At 37.0% G+C, this 26,597-nt stretch overlaps 3 protein-coding genes and 4 pseudogenes across 8 annotated transcripts; 4 read left to right on the forward strand and 3 right to left on the reverse strand.

The window, feature by feature from the left end:
* Nucleotides 1–124: 124 nt before the first annotated feature.
* Nucleotides 125–1,504, reverse strand: LOC147945444 (uncharacterized; annotated as a pseudogene).
* A 520-nt stretch (nucleotides 1,505–2,024) lies between these two features.
* Nucleotides 2,025–6,234, forward strand: LOC104779900 (phytyl ester synthase 2, chloroplastic-like). 3 transcript variants are annotated; one of them, XM_010504326.3, is made up of 14 exons: nucleotides 2,025–2,518; nucleotides 2,983–3,034; nucleotides 3,146–3,201; nucleotides 3,283–3,441; nucleotides 3,526–3,630; nucleotides 4,086–4,148; nucleotides 4,229–4,350; nucleotides 4,436–4,544; nucleotides 4,646–4,762; nucleotides 4,847–5,218; nucleotides 5,307–5,420; nucleotides 5,543–5,628; nucleotides 5,711–5,820; nucleotides 5,890–6,234. In XM_010504326.3, exons 5-14 carry the CDS (start codon nucleotides 3,532–3,534, stop codon nucleotides 6,078–6,080), a joined length of 1,383 nt encoding a protein of 460 aa, XP_010502628.2. In that variant the 5' UTR covers nucleotides 2,025–2,518; nucleotides 2,983–3,034; nucleotides 3,146–3,201; nucleotides 3,283–3,441; nucleotides 3,526–3,531; the 3' UTR covers nucleotides 6,081–6,234. The 3 variants fall into 3 exon arrangements, with proteins under 3 accessions (XP_010502628.2, XP_087366053.1, XP_087366054.1); XM_087509928.1 differs by having other exon boundaries at nucleotides 2,105–2,518; nucleotides 3,526–3,642; nucleotides 4,045–4,148; XM_087509927.1 differs by having other exon boundaries at nucleotides 2,077–2,518; nucleotides 5,711–6,234.
* An 899-nt stretch (nucleotides 6,235–7,133) lies between these two features.
* On the forward strand, nucleotides 7,134–11,680 carry LOC104783570 (uncharacterized; annotated as a pseudogene).
* Nucleotides 11,681–15,384: 3,704 nt separating this feature from the next.
* Nucleotides 15,385–19,311, forward strand: LOC104783571 (phytyl ester synthase 2, chloroplastic). The gene is given in 15 exon segments (XM_087509942.1): nucleotides 15,385–15,612; nucleotides 15,615–15,851; nucleotides 16,098–16,149; nucleotides 16,297–16,352; nucleotides 16,459–16,617; nucleotides 16,700–16,804; nucleotides 16,933–17,048; nucleotides 17,162–17,283; nucleotides 17,380–17,488; nucleotides 17,584–17,714; nucleotides 17,835–18,201; nucleotides 18,292–18,405; nucleotides 18,549–18,634; nucleotides 18,717–18,826; nucleotides 18,918–19,311. Coding segments are annotated over 15 exon segments (2,097 nt in total). The 5' UTR covers nucleotides 15,385–15,470; the 3' UTR covers nucleotides 19,109–19,311.
* Nucleotides 19,229–20,995, reverse strand: LOC104774143 (uncharacterized). 4 transcript variants are annotated; one of them, XM_010498810.3, is made up of 4 exons: nucleotides 20,845–20,995; nucleotides 20,599–20,728; nucleotides 19,598–20,340; nucleotides 19,229–19,517 (listed from the first exon to the last, which is right to left on the reverse strand). In XM_010498810.3, the coding sequence occupies exons 3-4, from the start codon at nucleotides 20,306–20,308 to the stop codon at nucleotides 19,488–19,490; spliced, it is 741 nt and encodes a 246-aa protein (XP_010497112.2). In that variant the 5' UTR covers nucleotides 20,309–20,340; nucleotides 20,599–20,728; nucleotides 20,845–20,995; the 3' UTR covers nucleotides 19,229–19,487. The 4 variants fall into 4 exon arrangements, with proteins under 4 accessions (XP_010497112.2, XP_087366070.1, XP_087366069.1 ...); XM_087509944.1 differs by having other exon boundaries at nucleotides 19,598–20,337; nucleotides 20,845–20,906; XM_087509943.1 differs by having other exon boundaries at nucleotides 19,598–20,421; nucleotides 20,845–20,881.
* A 306-nt stretch (nucleotides 20,996–21,301) lies between these two features.
* Nucleotides 21,302–21,976, reverse strand: LOC104779907 (S-protein homolog 17 pseudogene; annotated as a pseudogene).
* Nucleotides 21,977–24,866: 2,890 nt separating this feature from the next.
* On the forward strand, nucleotides 24,867–26,240 carry LOC147945445 (uncharacterized; annotated as a pseudogene).
* Nucleotides 26,241–26,597: the final 357 nt, after the last annotated feature.

Genomic DNA, 26,597 nt, shown 5'->3' on the forward strand with positions numbered 1-26,597 from the left:
TCAGGAATATGTAACACATTATAAAGACACAAAGCATCAGTAAGTTGAATATAACCAGTTCCCTCTATTTTAACTGTTTGACCATTTGGTAATCTAACAAAAGTTCTATCTAAGGCTTGGTACTCTATATAAAGTTTTCTTTCATGAGTAACATGGTGACTAGCTCCTGAATCAATGACCCAAGCTCTAAAAGCAACTCTGTTTCATGAGGTATAGAAGATGTCAACATGTCATAAAAAGTGAAATCATATAAAGATAGGAAAGTACCAGATATCTGTGAGATAGAAGGTACAAAGTTCAAAGTCGAGGCTATAGCTTTGTCAGGGCATGAAGTGATACTGGGAGATTGAAGCTTGGCATTAAGGTAAGAAATCATCTGTTGGAGCTGATCATTCGACATTTCTCCATGCACCTCTGTCCCCACTTGATCCTTCTGATCCTTAATCTGACCAGTACTCGCCAAATGTGCTTCCAACGTAATTGTTCTTCTTAGCTCTTGGATGACCAGGCGGATATCCGTGAATGTAACACTTGTCCGCAGTGTGACCAACTCGAGAACAATGAGAACATTTTGGCTTTTGAAAGTTTCCTCGAGCCATCAGAATTGAGTTTTGATCCGGAATCACAGCTTGAGACTTGAAAGCAGTAGGAGGCGGCTTTGGCCTAGAAGAAACTCCCACCAACCTTTGACTCTCATCTTGATCCAACATGTTATAAATCTCATTCAATCCTGGTCTAGGCTTCATGTTCAGTATCTGACTTCTGATACTATTGAATTCATCATTCAATCCCATGAGGAATTGTATCACATGACTCGTATCAGCTTCTTCAAGCAACTCCTTGACATGATCACAATCGCACCTCTTCACATTTCTAGACTTAGTGTTGGCTAGCTGTTCCCACAGAGTCTTCTTCTTCGTGAAGTAGCTTGACAAATCAAGTTGACCTTGTCTCAGAGTCATTACAGCTTGTTGAGTTGATACCTTTTTGGTAGATTGTTCACTTTAAATCTCGTGAACAAATCATCCAACATTTCTGCTGCATCTTGATAGTATAAGATGCTATCATAGATTTCTTTGCTCACAACTTTAAGAATCCATGACTTCACCATACTATTGCATCTACTCCAGATCTTGAAATCGTAATCACTTTCACATGGCCTAGGTAAGGATCCATCAATAAAACTAAGTTTGTTCTTAGCATCTAGACTAATCCTCATCGCTATCGACCAGCTATTGTAATTCGTTCCATCAAGAGCATGAGCAACAATCATCAAACCTGGGTGATCGGACGATTGAAGACTTAACGGACTGTCGAAAGCTTCCGATGACTTCGACGCAGATCCGTGAGTTCCATATCCTTCCGATTTGAGATTACGTTGTTGTTTCACCAATTCCACCTCTGGATCTTCAAGCACGAGTGATCCACGAGTGATCCTTACTGCAGATGCATTTATCTCAGGTGTTTCACTCTGATTCCTCAATTTTCCTCCTCTTTTCACCATTTTCGCCAAAATCAACGATGCAGAAGATGAATCGATGATGATAGAACGTTTTCGTCGGTGAGATTATGGAGAATTTGACGAAGAAGATGATGAAATCACAGAAAATTGTGGAAGAATTGCTTTGATACCATAATAGAGTTCATGAGCAAAGAGATTTTGTGAAATGATTTTCTCATTAATTCATCTAACAAACTTTACAATGTTGATCTATATACAATAATTTACAATAAACCGGAACTAATCTAAACCGGAAATCTATTCTATTAAGCTTAACCAAAAACACATTGTACCAGCTTAATTAAACACTCCTAATAATAATTATATATATACACATCCACCCATTTCTTCAGTGAGGTCTGGTGGATTTGTATTTTTCGTTTTCCAGTCGTTTCCTCTATCCCCTATTTATTTTTCTTAATCCAATTATTAACCGATTACTGTATATTGACTCTTAAACGATACTCCAAGGACCACATGAGATTACGCATGTGACATGTCGAATAATGTTTTGTTTTTTCGCAAGAAAGGAAATACTGAAGTTTTGTTCTTGGCTCGTTATTTGGAATAGTTTTGTCACATTTCTGAGTATAAGCTAAATAGGAAACGGCTAAAATTCTCTATAGAGCTTCTCACAAATGGCAATCACGGTACCTCGCTCGACCTTGGGTCTCTGTTCCGTCTCATCCTCATCAAACCTACGACAACAACGGACCTCATCCCTGAAGCATCGACTCACTTCGGTCAAATCAGTAACATCCACGACTCCTCCGCCTTCTAGTGGTGTTCAACGGAGGCGGAAGAATAATGATGAAAACGAAGCCACGGTGGGGAAGGTGGTCGAGAATCCGTATTCCAAAGTGGAGGCGGCCCGTCCTGATTTGAGGAAGAGCTTGTCGGATTTTTTGGAGGAAGCGAGAGGTTTCGTGGGAGATGGAGGAGGTCAACCTCGTTGGTTCTCTCCGTTGGAGTGTGGCGCTCAAGGTCAAGGCTCTCCTCTCCTCCTCTTTATACCAGGTTTGTCCTCTTTCTCCTTCCGATTTTGAATTCATGCCAACCCGCGTGTCGTGGTTGAGGATCCGTGTCTCATAGACGTAAGTGACCTGCCACTTGGAGTCTTGAGTTTAATCCGAGGTGAGCTTGCAAAAGGGCCTACGGATTAATAAGTCTTATTCTTAATATATTGGAAGTTGACACAATATATTTACATGGTTTCTCCAACTCATTGTTAACTGGTTTTTGAATTGCAAGTAAAATGATTCTTAAAGCCAATTAAAAAAATATAATAATATGAATGGATCTTTAGAGAGATATGATAAATTTCTTTGGTTAAATAAATTGTGATAGTTTCTACGGATCTACGATCTTTAAAACGTTACTTTTTGTTTCCTTTTTTTTTTTACTTTTTTTTTTTACTTTTTGTTTCCTGTTTTTTCTTTTTTTTTTTTTAAACAACTGAGGATGTATTGTATAACCTGCAGGGATCGATGGGACTGGACTAGGGCTCATTCGCCATCACAAGAAACTCGGGGAGTGCGTATTTTCACATTATTTCTGTTTGTCCAAGAACTTCAAGTGTAGATAGAGTTTTTGAAATATTGACATGTAAGGGTTCTTCATTTTTGATCTTGTTGTTTTGAGTAGGGTTTTTGATATATGGTGCCTACACATTCCAGTCAGCGATCGTACTCCTGCTGAAGGTACATTTTTCTCGCACTACAAAAAAATGGTTAACTGACAAAGAATACAGTTACTTGGAACTAAATACTTTTTGTATTCAGACTTGGTAAAGCTTATTGAGAAGACTGTTAAGTCACAGCACCATCGGTTCCCAAACAGACCTATATACTTAGTTGGAGAATCTATTGGAGCATGTCTTGCTTTAGATGTTGCAGCCAGGAATCCCGATATTGATCTTTCTCTGATCTTGGTTAATCCAGGTACAAAGCTCTCTGTCTGTTGGATTCTTTACTAGTCGGTGAATGTCACAAATATTTGCTCATCATAGACATTGTTTGTTGCAGCCACACATGTTAACAACTTCATTTCGCAGCCTCTATCGGGAATGCTTAATGCTTTACCAGATGGTATTCCAACACTATTGGAAGATATCTTCAATGTTAAGCAAGGTACCACTTTTATTCTCTTCTCATTCTGTCTAACTGTCTAATACACGCTATGGGATTAAGTATCATAGAAGGAACAAGAAGACTTGAGAAGCTTCTTTTGCCGACTTACTTCTATTTCCTTTTTAGATTCAATTATGGTTTTGGCAATTTTACTTAATTAGCAGTTAGAGTCGGTTGTAAGGGTCTTTATAAAAAGGGGACTCAAACATGAATAAAGATATTTTCCAGCATTAACCTAATTCTCTAGCAAGAGGCTTGGGTTAAAGGAAGCTAAGCTATTACGTTCTTTGTTTTCTAAGCTACTTAAGGCAACTTACAACGGGTCCGATTACTAGATCTACGGCAAAGGTTCAGGCTCATAACACTGTCTTGAATCATAAGTTAACCAACTAATTGAGTTTCAAGTTACATATTCAAACAATTTAGACGCATTGTCAAATAATTTTTTTGGCCAGCAAATGGGCGGAGTGGGTGGAGGGATGCTAAGAGATATCCTTGCTGTTTCAACTAATCTTCCTGTAAGTATTCCTTCTTAGAAACTTATGATTACCGACTACACAATTCAATTTCAATTCTAGAGTTCAAATTGTATTTGCAGACTCTTGGTAGGATGTTGCCTAAGGACACACTGCTTTGGAAGCTGGAAATGCTCAAGTCTGCTATTGCTTCTGTGAATTGTCACATATACTCAGTCAGAGCGGAAACACTCATACTTATGAGGTCCAATAAGTTTCTCTGTTTCATAAATTTCTGAATATCTTTTACTTGTAAGTGTTCGTGAATATGTGGTTGTTGACTATTGCAGTGGACGCGATCAATGGCTACTGAATGAGGAAGACATTGACATATACTCACGCACGTTGCCAAAATGTATTGTCCGTAAGCTTGATGACAATGGACAGTTTCCCCTTTTGGTTAGTGATCTCTCTTCATCCAAAAATAGAAGAAATATGCATTGATACATATTTGTAACCAACACAAACGCTTCAACAATCTCTTTTACATCTCATATTAGGAGGATGGCGTAGATCTGGTAACGATCATTAAGTGTACTTCTTTTTATCGCCGTGGGAAGTCTCATGATCATATTACGGATTACATTATGCCTACCACATATGAGTTAAAACAACAAGTAAAATGCCTCACTAATTGCTTTGTGACATATCAGACTATCAAGTAAAAATTTATTGTGGATACCGAATGATAAATTCTGTAGTGCAGATTGGTAGTGGCTAGTACTTCCCCTGTAATGCTGTCGACTCTTAAAGACGGAACAATTGTAAGGAGCCTCGAAGGATTACCATCAGAAGGACCTGTTCTATACGTTGGTTATCACATGCTATTGGGGTTTGACTTGATTCCAATGGTAACACAACTCATGAAAGAGAGAAACATTCACCTGCGGGGTTTGGCACATCCCATGTTCTTTTTAAATCTCCAAGACTCGTTAGTCGACATGAAGATGTTTGACAAATACAAGATGATGGGTGGAGTTCCAGTCTCTAATTTCAGTATCTACAAACTGTTGCGTGAAAAGGCTCATGTGCTTTTGTATCCTGGAGGTGTCCGTGAAGCATTTCATAGAAAGGTGATCGTAAAGTTTGTAAACTTTTTCACGGTTTCCGCATTCTTGGAGATTTTTATTTTAGAGGCTTACATGTAAAGAATAAATGCAGGGTGAAGAATACAAGCTGTTTTGGCCAGAACGATCCGAGTTTGTGAGAGTTGCATCTAAGTTTGGAGCAAAAATCGTCCCTTTTGGTGTTGTTGGAGTAGATGACATCTGCGAAGTAAGCTTTATCCTCTCTGTTCTGTTCTGCTTCCTTCATGTTTAATCGTTGTCAAGAGGCAGAAGCAGTGTCTCTGTATCTAAAATGATATAATTCTACATATGCTCTACTCTATATCTCAGATTGTCCTGGATTCCAATGATCAAAGGAAAATTCCAATATTGAAGGATTTAATGGAAATGGCAACAAATATCGCTGGCAACATAAGGTTGTTTCATTACGCACTATTTATAGATTGTTCTCATAATCCTTCAAGTAATACTCATATGAACATTGGTTTTGAACGTCAGGGAAGGCGACGAGAGCGAATTGGGGAACCAAGATATCTATTTACCAGGAATTATACCTAAGATTCCAGGGCGGTTCTACTATTACTTTGGCAAACCAATAGAAACAGCAGGTACGTATTTAATCAAAGTGTATGCTCTCTACTTCAAATCACTAACCTCAATACTTACAATAATGGCAGGTGAGGAGAAAGAGCTGAAAGACAAAGAGAAGGCACACGAGCTTTATTTGCAAGTCAAGTCTGAGGTTGAACAATGCGTTGCATATTTAAAAATGAAAAGAGAGAGTGATCCTTACCGACACTTGTTGCCAAGGATGTTGTATCAAGCAACACATGGTTGGTCTTCTGAAATTCCTACGTTTGATCTCTAAATAAAATCTCTCTTTTATTTTTTTAAACTATGATGTGGCTCTTTATATGTTGTACACATCTAATCATATGATATTTAGAAATTTTAAGATTCTGATTCTTTAGTGATCTAAAATCTTTTAATTGTTACATGGAAAATAAGACAAGATTATTTAATTGAACGTCCCTGACATGAATCTTATCTACCTCTTACTTCATAAGATGTCAAGTTTTAACCAATTTGAGGGGACTTATGCCGTCATATGTGATGTGGCTTAAGGATCAGACTAACATTTTAACTACTTTCTAAAAATGCAAATTAAGGATCAAGTTAGAGATTAATTGACGCTTGTGTTTATACATGCTAGTAGTATTTATAGAGACGGAGTCGATGGGCATCTATGTTTTCTAACTTTTCTAAAGTGTCTTCAATTATTATTTTAACTAGAATCGGCCACGCGCTTAGCGCGGAGGAATATTTTAGAACTGATGCGATAGATAATATATTAGATAGTTAGAGAAAAAAAAGCGAAGCTTCTAATTAAGGAAAGTGCGATTCCAAAAGCGACATTAGGGTTTTCTGAGTATCCCTCACGCTAGGGCTTGTGATGGCCACCACCGGTGAGCCTTCATGTCGGAGGTAGATCCCCCTCAGGGGGACGAGTCTTCTTCGCAAAATAAGCAACCATCTTATGCAGCTGCAGTGACTAAGCGTCCTTCGCTTAAGAAACATGACTATGATGTTAATTGGGTGGATGGAGTCCCAACGATTGTGGTTCCTGATGTGGTGCTTCAGGATTCGGTTCCTCTCTGGGACGATTTCTTGGTAGGTAGGTTTCCTTCAGCGGCTCCGCATGTTGCAAAAATTCATGTAATAGTCAACAAGATCTGGCCTCTTGGCGATAAGTCAGTCCGAATAGATGTCTATGAAAATTCTGCAACCTCTGTTCGTTTCCGTATTCGTGATGAGGCTACCAGGAAGAGAGTTTTGAGACGTGGAATGTGGAATATTGCGGGAGTACCTATGATGCTCGCTAAATGGTCCCCCCCTTCCAGAGGATGCGCAGCCTGTTATCTCTTCGATGCCCTTGTGGGTTTCTCTGAAGAATGTTCCTCACTCTCTCTTTTCTTGGGAGGGTCTCGGTTTTTTGACCAGCCCAATAGGTAATCCTATTAGGTTACACCCGGATACTGAGTTGTGCAGTCGGTTTAGTGAGGCTAAGGTTTTTGTGGATGTCAATCTTACGCAAACCTTGCCTTCCGCGTTTCGTTTTCAATTGTCAAAAACAGAGGATGTAACTGTGGAGTTCCAGTACCACTGGCTCCCTCCGAAATGCTCTCGATGTAACGGGTGGGGGCACATTAGTGATGACTGTGTGTCTGCTCCAGTGTCCCCTCCAAAAGATTCTGATGTTGTTATTGAAGAAGGGGAAATAGTTTCTCCGAAAAAGGTTAAGGAGGCAGAGGTTCCTCCTCTGGTCCCGTTTCAGCAAACTGCAGTTACTGCTGCTGCAGGTGTGAGTAAGGACATTCCTTCTCAAGTGGATGATGCTGCCGGTTGGTCAGTTGTCTCTCCCGGGAAGGGCTGTAAGAACTCTGACAAAGCTCGTAGTCCGTCTGCTGTAGGACATACTACTGTTTCCGGATCTTCTAGATTCTCGGTTCTGGGGGATACAGAGGATGTTGGTGACTCGGAAATGGCTAACTCTGATCATTTGGCTCTGGTTGCTCCGGACCCGGTTGCTGTAGTTACAGAGCCTGCAGGAAAGAATTTAGCTACTGTAGTTCCAACAAAGCAGACAGCTGCATTGGATGTTCCCATTCGTGCTTCTCTGCCACGGCAGACGAAACAGTTACACAAGACTACTTCGGAGTCTTCTTCTCAGCAAGCCAAGGGGGCTCCTCCTGGCGTCTCGAGTAAGAAGAACTCCCGAACTCGCCATTAATGTCTGGTTTTTTCTGGAACATGCGTGGTTTTAACAAAACTAAAAAACATTCTATTGTTCGTGATTGGTTGCAAACTGAATCTCTGCAGTTTGGGTGTTTACTTGAAACGCGTGTCCAGGAAACTAAGGCCCCTAGGATCATTTCTTCAGTGTTCCGTGGATGGTCTTCGATTACTAACTATGAGTTCAATGATCTTGGTCGTATTTGGGTGGTATGGAAGGACGATGTGCGTGTAACGCCGGTTTTTAAGAGTGGTCAGGTCGTCACCTGCTCAATTCTTTTGCCTGGTAACACTATGGAATTCTTTGTCTCGTTTGTCTATGCATACAATTTGGCTGAAGAAAGAAAGGAGCTTTGGGAGGATCTTAAGTCACATTTTGACTCCCCACTTTTTACAAATCAGCCTTGGGTGATAGTTGGAGATTTTAACGAAATACTTGATGGTGTTGAGCACTCTACTTATGATGACAACCCCTTTGTCACTAGTGGGATGCGGGACTTTCAGGATGTGATACGGCATTGTTCGTTAACAGACATGCCTTCGCATGGTCCTCTGTTTACCTGGGAAAACAAGCGAGCTGAAGGTCTAATTTGTAAGAAGTTAGACCGTATTCTGGTTAATGAGGATTGGAGTCGTCGCTTTCTTGATGCTTATGGTGTTTTCGAAGCTGGTGGTTGCTCAGACCACCTTCGCTGTCGTTTCTCAGTAGGGAACCAAGTCTGCAAACCTAGAGGGCCATTCAAATTTACGAATGCTATCATGTCCTGTCCAGAGTTTCTTTCCACCGTGCAAGCTTTCTGGGATACCTCGGAGAGCCTCTATCACTCTACCTCTGCTATGTTTCGTTTTGCCAAGAAGCTTAAAGCACTAAAACCTCTATTAAGGTCTTTAAGTCGCCGAAAGCTTAGTAAACTCTCAGAGCAGGTGGAGGTTTCCCACAAGGATCTTTGCCAGAAACAACTTGCTACGCTCTCAAATCCCTCGTCGGCTGCGGAGGAGGCTGAGGACCAAGCATTTCAGCGGTGGAATCATCTGTCTGATCTGGAGGAATGTTTTTTGAAACAACAGTCCAAGTTACACTGGCTATTGGTGGGTGACAAGAACAACAAATTTTTTCACAGAGCTGTCAAGGTTCGACAAGGCCATAATGCTATTCGAGAGATTCTCTGTCAGGATGGCTCCATTGCAAAAACTCAACCGGAGATTAAAGCGGAGGCAGTAAGGTTCTTTGAGGAGTTTCTAACTTTGGAGCCAAATGACTATGAGGGGATGAGTGTTTCTCAGTTAGAGGAGATAGTGTCATTTCGTGTCTCTTCTCCTCAACATGAGGGTTTGTTGAAGTTGGTTTCTGATGAGGAGATTCGACACACGCTATTTAAGATGCCGGTTGGTAAGTCCCCTGGTCCGGATGGTTATACTGTTGAGTTCTTTAAGCAAGCATGGTCAGTTATAGGACGAGACTTCGTTGTTGCGGTTCAATCTTTCTTCCTTAAAGGCTTCCTCCCTAAAGGTGTAAACTCAACAATTTTGACTCTCATCCCAAAAAAATCCGACTCTACGGAGATGAAGGATTACCGTCCTATTTCTTGCTGCAATGTGTTGTATAAGGTAGTCTCCAAGATTATTGCTAATCGTTTGAAGATTATATTGCCTTCATTCATTGCTCCTAATCAGTCAGCTTTCATAAAGGATAGGCTTATGATGGAGAACCTGTTGCTTGCTTCTGAATTGGTAAAGGACTATCACAAGGAATCCATCTCCCCTCGGTGTATGATGAAGATTGATATCTCCAAGGCCTTTGATTCAGTGCAATGGCCTTTTCTTATCAATATCCTCAAAGCTATTAATGTCCCCGCGGATTTCATTCATTGGATAGAACTTTGTATCTGCTCTGCTTCATTCTCTGTGCAAGTCAATGGGGAGTTAGCTGGTTATTTCCAAAACAAAAGAGGTTTGAGGCAAGGATGTTCTCTATCCCCTTATCTATTTGTCATTTGTATGAATGTCCTGTCCTTAATGCTGGATAAGGCTGCTACTGATCACTGCATTGGTTATCATCCTCGCTGCAAAACAATGAACCTCACACACCTCTGCTTTGCTGATGATATTCTCATCTTTACTGATGGGAGCTCACACTCCATAGCGGCGATTCTAGCTGTTTTTGATAGGTTTGCCGCTGTCTCGGGCCTCAGAATAAACCTTCAGAAATCCACGTTGTTCATGGCTGGTTTTTCAACTCAACATCAACACAACATCCTACAGCACTTCCACTTCTCTGTGGGCTCACTCCCTGTTCGTTACCTGGGACTCCCTCCCCTCACCCGTTCTATGACACATGCTGACTATCTTCCTCTTCTTGAGCGTATTCGTAGTCGTATATCCTGCTGGACTGGTCGGTTTTTGTCCTTTGCAGGTAGACTTCAGTTGATAAAGTCGGTACTATCTAGTCTCACCAATTTCTGGTTCTCTGCTTTCCGTTTGCCGAAGAGATGCCTTCAGGAGATTGATAGTCTCTTCTCGGCTTTCTTGTGGTCTGGTCCGGCTCTAAATACAAAAAAGGCCAGAATCTCTTGGCTTGACGTGTGCAAACCACTGCATGAGGGAGGGCTGGGGCTTCGTCGTCTGCAGGATACGAACACAGTGTGTATTTTGAAACTCATTTGGAGACTAGTGTCTGCTAGTACCTCTCTTTGGGTCAACTGGGTTCGAAGGAACTTGATCCGCACTGGTTCGCTTTTCTCTGTCAATGAGAGGAGTGTTGGTGGATCATGGATGTGGAGGAAGCTTTTGAAATACCGTGACCTTGCAGCGACTCTACATAAAAAGGAGATATCTTCGGGCACTGACACCTCATTCTGGTTTGATGTTTGGAGCCCTATTGGTCCGCTGTTTGCTCAACTTGGGAACCGGGGTAGTATTGATATGGGGATCCCACAGAAGAGTACTGTGGCAGAGGCCCTCTCGCATAGACGAAGACGACATCGTGTTGATATTCTGAATCAGATTGAGGGTGCTCTTGACTCTATCCGCCATTCAGTGCAACCTCAAGGTAGTGATCGTCCACTCTGGAAACAAAAGAATGGTTCTTTTAAGAGTTTATTCGCTTCCTATGATACTTGGTGTTTGATAAGGCAACCAAACGCTCCCTGTCCCTGGTCTGCAGGCGTTTGGTTCACTCATTCAACACCTAAGTACGCCTTTATAGCTTGGCTTGCTCACCATAATCGGCTCTCTACTGGTGACAAGTTAGTTCAGTGGAATGCTGCTGCAAATGGAGATTGTGTTCTTTGTCAGGGTTGTGGGGAAACGAGAGAACATCTTTTTTTCTCCTGCTCCTATTCCTCGAACGTGTGGTCTACTCTTGTTCACAACTTGATGGGACCCCGGTTCACCACGTCTTGGACGACATTGGCTTCTCTGCTCGTGGACTCTTCTACTCCACGCCTACCCCTGTTTGTCCTGTGGTATGTCTTCCAGTCCACTCTACACAGCCTATGGCGGGAACGTAATGCTTGAAGGCACGGAGAAGCTCCCACTTCGTCATCCACCCTTTGCCGCTTCATCGACAAGCAAGTCCGTAACCGTTTGCTCACACTGACCTCCACCTCTGGCTATGAGAATGGACTCCAACTCTGGTTTCGAAGTCATCCTCTCCAAACCATATCCGTCTCTTAAACTCTTTGGTTGTTAAATTATTGTTCTAAATTGTAAAACCAACTTTGGACCACTGTTGTTTTTTTTGGTGAATATAATTTAACATTCATACAAAAAAAAAAAAAAGATAATATATTAGATAGTTAAGCTGTTTTTATATAATTTTAGTGTGTTGTTCTGTGAAACATATATTTGTGCAATAATTTTATATAATATAGTACACAAAAATAAAAGTGAGTAGTTAGCAATATAATAAAATTTTATACAATAAAAACAAACGAAATAGAGGAATTATAGACAGCAAGACGGAATATCAATCGATATGTAATTCATTTTACTATTTTTGGTTCTAGAAGTACTATTATAAGTTCATTATTGTATAATTGTGCATTTATAAATATGACATGCAACACTATGAGAAATAATAATGTGATTTATAACTTATTTAGTGGATTAAAAAAAATATTATATGAAAGAAATTAGCTACGCCAATATGTACTACACAATGAGAATAATTAATTATTCACATGCAAATTCAAAAATAACAAACATGCAAATGATAAATTCTAATATGATATAGATAAACAACTTGATAATAAACAAATGAGAAAGAGATAATTTGAAGATGTAAATTATTCATTTTATTTAAAATAAGGATGAGATGAATTGGGCTTGTGAATAAAAGAAGTGTTTATAGAGTTAAGTAATGTTCGGATTCAGTTGACAATGCAAAAAACTCTTAATTTCCTTTTTAATTTTTTTCCTAAAATATAGTCAAGAATTAATTATATATTGAATTGATTTTGGTAAGCATTTATTATAAGATATTTTGAGAATTCATATAATTTTCAAGTAAACAGATTTTATTATGGTTTCCTTATGAAAGTAAATATTAATTTTGATTTTCATTTTGAATTTGAATTTATTACTATTTTAAATATAGAATTTATTAGAATATTCGCACATGCTTAAAAAGTTTAATTTTTTAAATATTTTATAATATTTCTGAAAATACAAAGAATATTTCATTAACTATATATTAATTTTTGTTAAATATTAAAATGGTGTTAGATTTTTTTTTATGCATTTTTTAGATTCGTTATATCAAAGATTTTTAAAAATAAAACAATAATTTATTTTTTTTCTATTTTCATATAGCAATCTTTTATTTCCTTGTTATATATATAACTGCATATTGTTAAAATTATCACATTTATTAGGTAATTAAATCTTTACTATATAGTTTCTTTGTTACAATCACTTAAGGATAGTAATTATTTAGATTTCCAATATGAAAATACTGTATGATTTAATAATTAAAATATTTTATAAAGATTGAGGTATCTTTATATAAATGTTATATATAAAATTTTTAAATTTCGTAAGTCTTGTTTCCAAAAATATAGCTTTCTCGCCAAACCATTTTTGTAAACAATAGTAAATGCTAAATTATATTCTCGTTAGTGGTTATAACCATACCGTTTGTATCCGAATACTAATACTCTAATTTTGGGGTGTACATCTCAAATATCTGATTGATAAATCTCGGGTAATTAATTAAATTAAACCCGACCCAACACATGTTTAAAGACTAATCTACCCTTAATGATATTTTGGGTATAGGTAGAAGTTGTACTTCTCTTTTACTAATATAGGGATAGGTGTGATTTGTTTGTACCATATTTTCAACTGAAAATTTAAATGCAATATCTTTCAATACTCATTTACCATAATTGTGAAATTCTAAATATATAACACCATATTTGATACGTTCTTTATATATAAATCATTGATTTAATAATAAGGAATTATATTATTTTATATTTTAAATAAATTCTATATTCATTCATAAGATTTGGGAAGACATTTCAAAATCATCGTTTGAATAACAGAGAATTTAATATAGACAGACAAAAGTTCTAAAATACTTAATCTAATAGAACCCTCTAAGATGAAGAAGATATGTGTGTTAGTTCATTTTGATACTAGTACAATATATGCATTTGGATGTATATGCATATTCTTACAACAGAAAAAAAGTAATGTGTATTTTAGATATTTTGATACTATATGCATCCAGATGATGACGATGCATATGTATATTGTTAAAACAAAACTACATTTAGATGGTTATCTAAAACATATACGAATAACATACATATACATTATTTAAATGTATCATATGGAAATTTGAATAATGCATTATGTAGATGAATTAACGAACATCTCCATTTTTTTTTTTTTGGTTTGCATAATGGATCTTATATAGTATATATACTTTTCTAAAATCTAACTAATACGTTAAGAAAAAAAATTCCAAAGTGATACACATACATGTGATTAATAGTTTGTGAAATTTCTTTTTGTTTTGTAGAAATTTCAGAAGACGAACCTTGCACGTCTAAATTTAGATCCTAAATTATAACAAGATCCAAAAGGTCACTGTTGGTGTTGTATATATTATCCAAATCTCTATATATTTTGACTAGCCCATATATAATTAACTTGATTAAGACCCGTGCTAGAGCACGGGTTAAAATACGTTTTATTTATATTGTAATTTTTATAAAAAATATAATTTATCTGATTATTTTTAAAAGGTTTTTTGGATAAAACATTATGCAATAAAATCATATGCTAAATATGATAGTTTGATAAAATACATCTATTTTGTAAGTTTTATACTGTTAATGATTCTAGATAAGTATCCGTGCTATAATACTGGTTAAATTTTATTTGAAACAAAATTTTCTGTATTTTGTATTTTTAAAATAAAATTTTAATATGTTGTATTAGTTTATGTATGTGAAGTTATTTCAACAATGTATATTCTACATCATGACTTGAATGTCATTATAAGACATAATTTTGTAAATTTGGTTTTTAAAAAATGAGTTATTATATTATGAGTATTCATATATTGTTATATTTTTTGTTTTAATATACTTGGTTTCTTGAAATTTGTTCATATTATAATGTCATATTATTGACATTGCTATAACAAATCAATTTAGAATGTTTATAGTTTCTAACTTTTATATCAAGTTTCAATATTTTAAAAATATTTCAAAATAAATTATTTAATGTTTATTATATTATATAAAATTATAAGCAACAAAAAAATATGAAATTGAATTTAAATATTCAAATTTTGACCCGTTACTCAGCAGAAATTTTAATTCAATAGCTATTATTTTAAAGAATAATATTACTAAAACTTGAATATTTTATATATTTTATAAATGTCTCCAAAAATGTATATATAGATTAGTCAAACAAACTGTTATTTATTTATTTATAAAAACTTTTGGTCATTTCTCAAATTGTTATTTTTTTATCTATAATGTTAAGATATATTTTTTTTTTATCTATAATGTTAAGATGTCTTCTTTTTTTTTTTTTTTTTTTCTGGGATTACAATCAAATTTCTTTCTTAATTTTATGCACGATTTAAATGTGATAATGAAAAACATATATAGGTCCGCAGAGATATGATACCAAAAGCATTTCCTGATTATTCAGATCCAGTGGATTTGTATTCTTATTCAATTATACATAGTTGGCAAAAAATAATAATTCAGTATCAGTAGATTTGTTTCTTCATTAACCATTTTTGTTAGTCAAATGATTTACCAATTATTACCTCTTAAAACAAAATTATACCACATGTGAAAACGTCCAATATATTAAAGTTAATAATAAAGTTTTCTTTATTTCCGCGCAATTTCTTGGCTCTTTTGTTCGGAATAGTTTTGTCATATTCTGATTATAAGCAAACGGCAAAAACTCTTCTGTTTAGAGCTTTTCACAAATGGAGACTACAACGGTACTTCGCTCAACCTTGGGTCTCTGTTCCGTCTCATCTTCATCAAACCTACGGCAGTACCGGACCTCAGCCGCGAAACATCGACTCACTTCGGTCAAATCCGTAACATCCACGACTCCTCCTCCTCCTAGGGTGTTCAACGGAAGCGGAAGAGTAATGATGTAAACGGAGCCAAGGTGGGGAAGGTGGTCGAGAATCCGTATTCCAAAGTGGAGGCGGCCCGTCCTGATTTGAGGAAGAGCTTGTCGGATTTTTTGGAGGAAGCGAGAGGTTTCGTGGGAGATGGAGGAGGTCCACCTCGTTGGTTCTCTCCGTTGGAGAGTGGCGCTCAAGCTCCAGGCTCTCCTCTCCTCCTCTTTTTGCCTGGTTTGTCCTCTTTCCCCTTACGTAAATTCAAGAATTATAGTGGATGATTGGTTTTTGAATTACAAGTGGATGATTCTTCATTAAGATTTGATCCGCACATCAGTGCCAATAAAGAAAATAATATTATAGATGGATCTTGTTTTATAGTTTCTTTCTATGGATTTAGACTTCACCTTTTTTTTTTTTTTGTGAAGCAACGTTAAGCTTAATAAAGGTAACGAAACTGAAGAAACTAAAAACTTGCAGGGATCGATGGGACTGGACTAGGGCTCATTCGCCATCACAAGAAGCTAGGAGAGTGCGTAATTTCACATTATCTCCTTTCAAGAATATATGTTTCTCTGTTTCTGAAAATTCCTCATCATTCTCTTCTTGTTTGTCTAAGAACTACGAGTTTAGGTAGTTTTTGAAGTATTAACATGTAAGGGATGTTGACTTTGAGTAGGTTTTTTGATATTTGGTGCCTTCACATTCCAGTCAGCGATCGTACCCCTGCTAAAGGTACCTTTTTATTTCCCCTTCGAAGCACTACAAAAAGTGATTAACTGACCGAGAAGATAGTTACTGCGAATTAAAGCCTTTTTTGTTTGTGTTCTGTTTTACTCAGACTTGGTGAAGCTTATTGAGAAGACCGTTAAGTCGGAGTACTATAGGTTCCCAAATAGACCTATATATTTAGTTGGGGAATCTATTGGAGCATGTCTTGCTTTAGATGTTGCAGCCAGGAATCCCAATATTGATCTTTCTCTGATCTTGGTTAATCCAGGTACAAAGCTCTCGTTCTGTATGGTTCTTAATCAGTGAATATCACAAATCTTTTCTCATCATAGCTACATTGTTTGTTGCAGCCACACATGTCAACAACTTCATATCGCAACCTCTATCAGGAATGCTTAATGTTTTACCAGATGGTATTCCAAAACTATTGGAAGATATCATCGGTGTTAAGCAAGGTACACTTTTATTCTCTTCTCATATTTCTTTCTTGAATCATAAGTTAACCAAATAATTGAGTATCAAGTTGGATCTATAAAACGTAGATCAAGAACTTATTCAAACATGTGTTTCTTTGTTATGGTAGGCGATCCGCTGACTAAAATGTTAGAGGCATTGTCAAATGAATTTTTTAGCCAGCGAATGGGCGGAGTGGGTGGAGGGTTGCTAAGGGATATCCTTGCTGTTTCAACAAATCTTCCTGTAAGTATTCCTTCTTAGACAGTTATGATCTATTCGGTTTTCGGTTTATCGACTACACAATTCAGTTTCAGTTCTTGTGTTCATCTAGTAATGTGATCAAAATATATTTTCAGACTATCAGTAGGATGTTTCCTAAGGACACGCTGCTTTGGAAACTGGAAATGCTTAAGTATGCTATTGCTTCTGTGAATTCTCACATATACTCAGTCAGAGCGGAAACACTCCTACTAATGAGGTCCAATAAATTTCTGAATATCTTTTACTTGTAAAGAGGTATTAATTATAGCTTGGAGCATAAGTATTTTTCAATACCTTGTTATGACTATTGCAGTGGACGCGATCAGTGGCTGCTGAACGAGGAAGACATTGACAGATACTCGCGAACGTTGCCAAAATGTATAGTCCGTAAGCTTGATGACAATGGACAGTCTCCCCTTTTGGTTAGTGATCTCTCTTCCTCCAATAATAGAAGAAATATGCATCGATACAAATTTGTAACCAACACTTCAACAATCTCTTTTACATCTCATGTTAGGAGGAAGGCGTAGATCTGGCTACTATAATCAAGTGTACTTGTTTTTATCGCCGTGGGAAGTCTCATGATCACATTACGGATTACATTATGCCTACCAGATATGAGTTAAAACAACAAGTAGACGATCATCGGTAAAATTCCTCACTAATTGCTCTGATCTATATCTTACTTTTTCTGTATGCTTAGCAAAACAAATCAGACTATAAGTATATAGTTATAGTGGATATTGAATTATATGTACTGCTGTGCAGATTTCTATTGGATGGTACTTCTCCTGTAATGCTGTCAACTCTAGAAGACGGCACACTTGTAAGGAGCCTCGAAGGATTACCATCAGAGGGACCAGTTCTGTACGTTGGTTATCACATGATATTGGGATTTGAGTTGGCTCCAATGGTACTTCAACTCATGAAAGAGAGGAATATTCACCTGCGGGGTTTGACACATCCGCTGGTATTTAAGAATCTCCCAGACTCGGTAGTCGATACAAAGATGTTTGACAAATATAAGATAATGGGTGGAGTCCCAGTCTCCAATTTCAGTATCTACAAACTACTGCGTGAAAAGGCTCATGTGCTTTTGTATCCTGGAGGTGTCCGTGAAGCTTTGCATAGAAAGGTGACAGTATAGTTTATTAACCTTTTACGGTTTCTACATTCTTTGGACATTCTTATTCTAGAGGCTTAAATGTACAGAGTGACTATGCAGGGTGAAGCATACAAGCTGTTTTGGCCAGAACGATCCGAGTTTGTGAGAGTTGCATCTAAGTTTGGGGCTAAAATAGTTCCTTTTGGTGTTGTTGGAGAAGACGACATCTGCGAAGTAAGCTTTATCTATCTACTCTGTTCCGCTTCCTTCATGTTTACACGTTAGCAAATCAGCAACCTAGAATGACAATAACTCCACATATGCTGCACTCTATATCTACCCGAACCTCAGTTATGAGTTAACTTTGAATTTCCTAGATTGTCCTGGATTCCAATGATCAAAGGAACATCCCTATCTTGAAGGATTTAGTGGAAAAGGCAACAAACGACGCTGGCAACATAAGGTTGTTACATCACACACTATTTATATATTGTTCTCAAAATACTTCAAGTAATACTCATATGAACATTGATTTTTAACGTCAGGGAAGGTGAATTGAGCGAACTGGGAAACCAAGATTGCTGTTTCCCAGGACTTGTACCTAAGATTCCTGGGCGGTTCTACTATTACTTTGGAAAACCAATAGACTTAGCAGGTACGAATATGATATAATCTAAATGTATGCTCTCTACTTCAAATCACTGACCTCAATACTTGCAACAATGACGGGTTTTGTTTTCTGGCAGGTAAGGAGAAAGAGCTGAAAGACAAAGAAAAGGCACAAGAGGTATACTTGCAAGTAAAGTCTGAAGTCGAACAATGCATTGCCTATTTAAAAGTAAAAAGAGAGACTGATCCTTACAGACATTTGTTGCCAAGGACGTTGTATCAAGCCTCCCATGGTTGGTCGTCTGAAATTCCAACATTTGATCTCTAAATTCTCTCTTTCATTATCTTAAGTATACTGTGGCTAGATATGTTGTACACATCTAATCATGATTCGTAGAGGTTCTAAGATTCTTTTAGAGGTCTAAGATCTTTATTTGATCATGCAAAATTAGACAAAATACTTTATATTGATCATGTTAGTACAAGAAGGTTTTTCTGGATGCAGTCATATGAGATGTGGCTTTATGATCAGACAATCGTTTCAACTACTCTGTTTAAAATGATGGATTCTTCATTTACATTGTGAAACTCACAACCGAAGAAGAACAATTCTGCCTAAACATCATTTGCAGACAAAACAAAAGGTCTAATCTTCTCCAGCTGCAGAAAGCTGTGTTATGGGAAATCCCCTTTGATTCTCTTATCTTCTATGCTTTGACATATTTGTCTACATAACCCTGCCAAAAACAAAAATAAAGAACCACCATGACGAGTCTGGTTCGGTAATGATGGAATTTGAGGGGATCATGTTACTTACCATAACCAGTTTAGTCAGCTTCTGCCGTGAAGTGTCAATGTACCTATCGATCTTAGCTCTTGATTTGGGTACACGATGACCCTCCATTGAAGTCGACACTTTATCCACAACTCTCTTAACAATAGTCTTAAACGCCTCTTTGCTCATATTCCCTTGTCTCCACGATGGTTTCAGAAGATCCTTGACGAATTTCGTAAGCACGACTTTGAAAAGCTTCATGGACCTTGACGAATCCCTCTCCTTTGTTTTCTCTCCAGACTTTTTCCTCATGTCATCATCACCTTCATGTACACTGTTCACCTCGTTATGAGAGTTCGGAGTCCCAGTCTCTTGGCTGTTACATTCTCTTCCAAACTCCGCATTCTCACCAAACTCATCGTTATCTCCAGAAACAACAACTCCAATATCATTTCCTGTGGTGGTGTTTTCTTCTTCAACATCAGGTGGTTTGTTAGAGGAAACACTGACCCGAGCTGTCATGTCAGACTCGCTCAGAACTTCTTTATCAACACCTTGAATGTTTTCTTCCATACTGAGTGGTCTGTTGGAAGAAACGCTCGCCTTCGGTACTGGTGGTTCAAAGCTGTCTACAAAAGGATCATACATGTCCTCACCAAGACCACATTCAGAAACAGCCTTGGCTTTTCCAGAGTATGGTGAAGAAGAAGCTTGCCTTGAACCATCATCAGGAAGCTCTATCTGAAGATTCATGTTCTACAATTTGCTTTTGGAGATGCTTGCTACTACAGTAAAAACCAAACCTTTTAGAAATTTAACTCCTGGGTTACTTCAATTAAAGCCCTAAAACATGAATCATTACAATGCTGCAACACAAAATCAAAAAAAAAAATCAAAAAAAAAAAAAGTTGAATACTTAAGGAGGAACCCTAAACCCAAAAATCAAAGAAATTGCCAAACTAAAACACAATCAAACAACATAATACTGAAACTGATAAAAACAAATAACAGAATCAGAAGCAAATGATGAGAACATAACATACTTCTTTACGAGATTGAAGACGAAAGAGAAGCCTAATCACGTCTAGTGGTAGATTTACATGTCCCCTTGTTCAACTCAAGGAAGAAACCAGTTTTCTCTACTTGTCATCTTCTGATTTTTTTTTTTTCCCCCTTTTTTTTCGATTCGTTACAAAATCGAATTCACCATTACAAGAGACGATTTAGTAGAAGATATAAGAAGAGGAATTGAATCAGAGAAGTGATGAGATGAGATTACTGATTGGTACCTCTAATTCTAAATGGTCGTTTTGGATCGAACTCCTCAGACTGAAAATTGCGTTTTATATGTATATATGAAAAGAACCCTAACCCTTTTATTTGGGCCTATGTTTGGGTTGGGTGTTGAGACTTAAACTTTGTGGCTACTACTTTTTTTACAAAAGTGTCCATTCTAAAGAAAAAAACCACTTAATTTTGAACTCCTCTACTATATTATTAACAATTACAATGATAAAACATGTTATTTTAAAATCCACTTGTTTAGATTTTTATAATTTACAATTTTACATAGATATACAAATTATTCATCCAAAATAAACATCTTAAAATAGTTTGTATTAAAATACCATGTTTTTTTGTGGAATTTTATGTGCTTGCACTTAATTACATCTCCAAATAATCGGGGATTAGCAAAACTTTTTCCAACTTCAAGTAGCCAATTTTTACATCTAAAAAACTCATAACTAGAAAAATTATATGGTTTCATTAACACAAAATGTTATCATACAATTATAAATAATGAATTAAATAAAAAATGAATTTTTACAAGAATTTTAAATAAATGATAGACTCAACACAATACCAATAGTATTGTTTAAATCTTATATTGATCACCTTAAATATTGAAACTTCTTTTGATTTTCAAATAGCTCATAACATTTTTAATATATCAAATCAAATGCTTTATGCATATTAACCGCGTTTCTTATATGTTTACCACCTTCTTTCTTTAGATAGATGCCATCTTCTCTTGCTCTCCAATCCCATACGCCTCCATGATCAGAATGACTAAAAAGTTTAAATGCTGTAAAGTTCTGATAGTGTCTGTAGTTAAGCCCTTGTCGCAAGGTACACATGAAACGAGTCGTACCCCAAAAGTTAGTGCCAAAATAGTTTTCAAACTGCTGTCCAATGGGTATTATTTTTGGACCTAGAACGTCATTTTTGGAATAACATCTCATCTAAAAGAGTTTTTTGAATTTAAGTTCGTTGGCAATCTTTATTCCGGAACCAGATACATGACCAAGCATGCAAAGGCTACACACAAATAGAAAGATTGAGAAGTTTTTCATTATTATGTATTTTTGGATTGTTTTTGGAAGATCCGTAGATCTTTTGTTTTATACATCTATGCCACTACTTTTCTGTTTTAAAGCTCTCTTTTTTTGGAATGAAATAGCTTTTTCTTTTCTTTTTTTCTTGTCTATAAATATAAGTTTGCTATTTAATAGTTGAGGTACCAATCATCGGAGACTATTCAATCTGTGGTTGCCAAAAATAAATATTTGAATTTGTAAGTACCAGAATAGCAAAGGTTATCCCATCGCGAGATTGTATTGCACTTGTATTTTATAAAATTAATTGACAAAGAAAGCTTGGTCTTGTAGGTATTGACTAGACTTCGACATCAGAATGGAGGAATCTGGCAAGAAGATTGGGACCGTTGTCAGGTGGTTGTGTTGTATGGTTTTTGAAAAAGCCAGCTGAATCCATCCAGACAATTGTCGAGTTCCAGTTGAACATCTAACAGACCAACCATTGTCTATCATGTGTAACATGTGTTGGTTCATCGTTAAAATTAGCCGGATGACTCTTAATTATATTTAAGTCAATTATCAATTATGGTTGGACAAGATTCTAGCTTATCCTAGACCCTGAATAGATGTTGCCCAAGCAGCCAAAAACGTCAAATATGGCAAATAAAAAGATCTATGAGAAACAAATTAAAATATATTGACTTAGTAACCGTGTTCAAAGACCTTGACAAACGAAAACAAAGAATTTAGTAAATATGCAAGAAACAGACTATATGTATTTCAAGCTGCATTAAACTTGGAACATGTATATAAGAGCACACAAGTTAGAAACAGTGCTTGTATATTCAGATTTCTTTGAAGTATCCATCCTCCCTAACGATGTATAATTTATATATGTTTTCTATTAAATCCACTTTGTCTTTATCAAAAACCACAACGATTTGCTTCTTATCTCAACGAAGAAAATCTCGTAGTTGTAATGGGAAACTGAAACCAATTGAGTGGTCTCATATTGGCATTACGCAAATTATACCTTTGTATGATTTGCAAAGATACTTTTCTTTGCTCACCAACTTTTTTTAGCAATTCGATATCACAACTACTACTATAAATACCATGTTTATAGATTAACGAAAATGCACATGATAAGCCATTTCAAGTATATACAAGGAAGAAGAGGAGTGAGGCTACAACACGTGTGGAGTAGAAGTAATATATGTGCGAGACTAAAATGTGATGTTGTATATAAATGTGGAAAATAGAAAAAAATAGTTTTCATGTTTGTTGTGAGGAAACTGAGTCGCATGTGACTTCTGAGGGAGACGGTTATGATCTAGCTGCGTCTAGAGGTCTCTTTGGTTCTACACTTGTATCAGATTGTTTTCAGAAAATAAAGGAGTGATTCTTTTCTTATCAATTGGTGCGCTTGTGTGCTAGATCGAGTCTTCGCATGAGATTAGGGTTTGCGAATTTGGGGAATCAATCAATTTCGAGCAATTGAACAAGTCTTAACGTCGGTGAAGGAGTTATCAACCGAGGAGCAGGCTTCAATTGAGTTTTACGAGCAGCTTTCGCAAATGAAGACGAAGATGCGAACTTTGGATCTACAAGCGAAGGATCAATTTGAGTCGCTAGATTCCAGAATCGTAGCGCAAGATCAGATGTTGAAGGAGATTAGCAAAAAACTAGATGATAAATGGCTTGAGTTTTCTGCGTAACCAAGAACCTTCGACTCGGTCTTTCTACAGATGGGATGAATCCTTTTGCTATTCAAAATACCAAGTACAGTGTGTGGCCAGTGTTGTTGGTGAACTACAACATGCATCCAAATTTGTGTATGAAGGCTGAGAATATCATGTTGACTATGTTGATCCCTGGTCCAACAGCTCCGAGTAACAACATTGATGTTTATCTAGCTCATTTGATAGATGATTTGAAGGATTTGTGGAATGAGTGTTTTGAGGTCTATGATTCATATCTGAAAGAGCATTTCACACTTAGAGCTTTGTTATTGTGGACTATCAGTGACTATCCAGCCTTAAGGACATTGTCTGGCTGTAAAGTGAAGGGTAAGCAAGCGTGTAATGTTTGTGGAAAGGGTACACCTGCTAGGTGGTTGAAGTTTAGTCGTAAGTATATATATATGGGAAATAGGAGACGACTCAGACCTGGACATCCTTACAGACGCAGAAAAGGATGGTTTGACAACACGGTTGAGGAAGGGACTGCGAATAGGATTCAAACAGGTCATGAAAATTTTGAGACACTTAAGGATTTCAGGAATGATTTTGGAAGACCCTTGGATAAGGAAACTAAAAGGAAGAGAAAGATGTTAGCAGATGAGGAGATTTCAGAGGAAGAGTGTGAAGAAACTTATGATCAGTGGCGATGGAAGAGGCGGTCAATTTTATTTGACTTACCTTATTAGAAGGTAATAGTTTATATTTTATTAATTTGTAAGGTCAATTAACATCACAGTAGTTTGTAAACTTTGATTTTTTTGTCTTTTCATGTGTTAGGAATTGTCGGTGCGACACAACATTGATGTTATGCACGTAGAAAAGAATGTGTCGGATGCTTTATTATCTACATTGATGCAAATGGCCTGAAAGCAAAAAAAGACTTGGAAGATATTGGGATTCAAAAACACTTACATTTAGAAGTACGGGGTAAGAAAACGTACTTGCCTCCTACAGCTTAATGGTTGTCTAAGGCAGAAAAAAAAAGATTTTGTGAGCGGTTGGCTAAATTCAGAGGCCCTGATGGCTATTGCAGAAATATTGCCAATTCTGTTTCAATCAACCCTCCTATGATTGGTAGTTTAAAGTCCCATGTACTCATCCAAAATTTTGTTACCTGCTGCATTGAGAGGATTGCTTCCAAGAGGACCTCGGGTGGCGGTAACTCGATTATGTAACTTCTTCAACAGATTGTGCCAGCGTACCATTGATCCTGAGAAGCTGCTCTCATTGGAATCTGAGATTGTGGAGACGATGTGCCAACTGGAGCGGTATTTTCCTCCATCACTTTTTGATATCATGTTCCATCTCCCTATACATCTAGCAAGAGAAGCACGTTTAGGAGGACCTGTACACTTTCGTTGGATGTATCCTTTCGAGAGGTTAAGTTCTATCTATTGTAATTCGTCTAAATATATAAATGTGTTAGGTTTGGGATACTGATATTACATTGTGCAGGTACATGAAAATACTCAAGGCATATGTTAAAAATTATGCAAGGCCAGAAGCGTGTATGGTTGAGGGATACTTGGCTGGAGAACGTATAGCATTATGTTTGGAGTTAAAAAAATCAGTACATGTTCATGAAGCAGTAAGCCGTAATGAAGATATTGAGACAGATGGACTTGTTGTCGAAGGCTGATCGCTACAGAAGGGCAGAGAGGTGACCCTTTCAGATAGAGAGAGAGAGGTAGCACATCGATATGTTTTGATGAACTTGGCAATTATGGATCCTTATGTACAGTAAGTTAAAACATCCCCTGTCAATTAGCTGCAACTTTACTTATCTTGCATATCATATACATTGTTTTGCTCTGCTGAAGTAGGATGCATTTAGAAGAATTGCAAGCTAAGGATGTTCGATGCGCTAGAAGTGAAACTGTTTTATGGAAATATCATACTGGCCAGTTTACATAATGGATTAAGAAAAAGGTTTGTACACATCCATTTATATGTTAAGTAGTCTTTAGTTTCAAATCAGTCACTTACATTTTTATATTCTTATTAATTAGATTCCTTCTAACTCAAAAGATCATTCGAAGAAGTTGAGGTGGTTAGCATTTGGACCGAGATATATTGCACAAGCTCATAAAGGTTTTGTCATTAATGGGCATCGCTTTCACACTGATGATGTTAAGCGGAAGACTCAAAATTCTGGAGTGACATATGAAGCTTTCAACATGTGTAGATTTTCTGCATGCGATAGTAGACAGATGGCTGACATAGTTACATACTATGGTGTGATTAAGGAGATAATTCTTATGGACTACCATATGTTCACAATTCCATTATTCAAATGCAATTGGGCCAACATAGGATATGGTGTGAAAGAAGAAGATGGATTCACGCTCGTTAACCTTCATATGAACCAAACAGCATATCTCTGAGATCCATACATTCTCCCATCACAAGCAAAACAAGTCTTTTACTCTAGAGAAGAGGGCTCATCTTTGTGGTATGTCGTAATGAGAGCACCACCAAGGGGCTATCACGAGTTGGAGACAGTAGAGGACTTTGTTGGTACACCTTCATCAGTCCAGATTCCTGATGATTTGGATAATCAATCTTCTGATGATGAGATTTTTTTTTGCTAGGGATGATTGTGATGGGATTATAGTGGCAGAATAATATGTCCACGTTGAATTAGGTTTGAACAACTGTGATTTGTAGCTAATTTAACTTTTTGGTTGGTGGTCTAGGATAAAAAATGGTGAGGTCAAGAGGAGGAATAGTCCGTCGAAGTGCACGTCAGCAAGGTTTGGAGCCCAGGTCTCCCCTAGATACGAAAAAACTAATAAACAGAGGAAACAAAAGAATCTGGCTGTTAAATTGGGTGACATTGATGGTGTTGAGAATCAAGAAGTTGCGATTACAGAAATTGATCCAAAAGAATCTGTTGAGAAACCAAATGGTGGGGTTCCAGACCAAAACGTCGCTGAAGTTGATGGTTGGGTTCCAGAACAAAATCCTGAGGAACTCAATAGT

The sequence above is a fragment of the Camelina sativa genome, chromosome 4 (genome assembly GCF_030686135.1).
Source record: "Camelina sativa cultivar CO46 ecotype springtype chromosome 4, ASM3068613v1".
Lineage (NCBI taxonomy): Eukaryota > Viridiplantae > Streptophyta > Magnoliopsida > Brassicales > Brassicaceae > Camelina > Camelina sativa.

What these genes read in the sequence shown, in the direction of transcription:
- LOC104779900 (XM_087509928.1), top strand. Translation starts at nt 2,140, where the DNA reads ATGGCAATCACGGTACCTCGCTCGACCTTGGGTCTCTGTTCCGTCTCA. An exon ending in TCTGATCTTGGTTAATCCAG is followed by an intron (nt 3,442 to 3,525) that starts GTACAAAGCTCT and finishes TGTTTGTTGCAG; the next exon opens with CCACACATGTTAACAACTTC. An exon ending in CATATGAGTTAAAACAACAA is followed by an intron (nt 4,763 to 4,846) that starts GTAAAATGCCTC and finishes TAAATTCTGTAG; the next exon opens with TGCAGATTGGTAGTGGCTAG.
- LOC104774143 (XM_010498810.3), bottom strand. Translation starts at nt 20,308, where the DNA reads ATGAATCTTCAGATAGAGCTTCCTGATGATGGTTCAAGGCAAGCTTCT. An exon ending in AGCTGACTAAACTGGTTATG is followed by an intron (nt 19,518 to 19,597) that starts GTAAGTAACATG and finishes TGTTTTTGGCAG; the next exon opens with GGTTATGTAGACAAATATGT.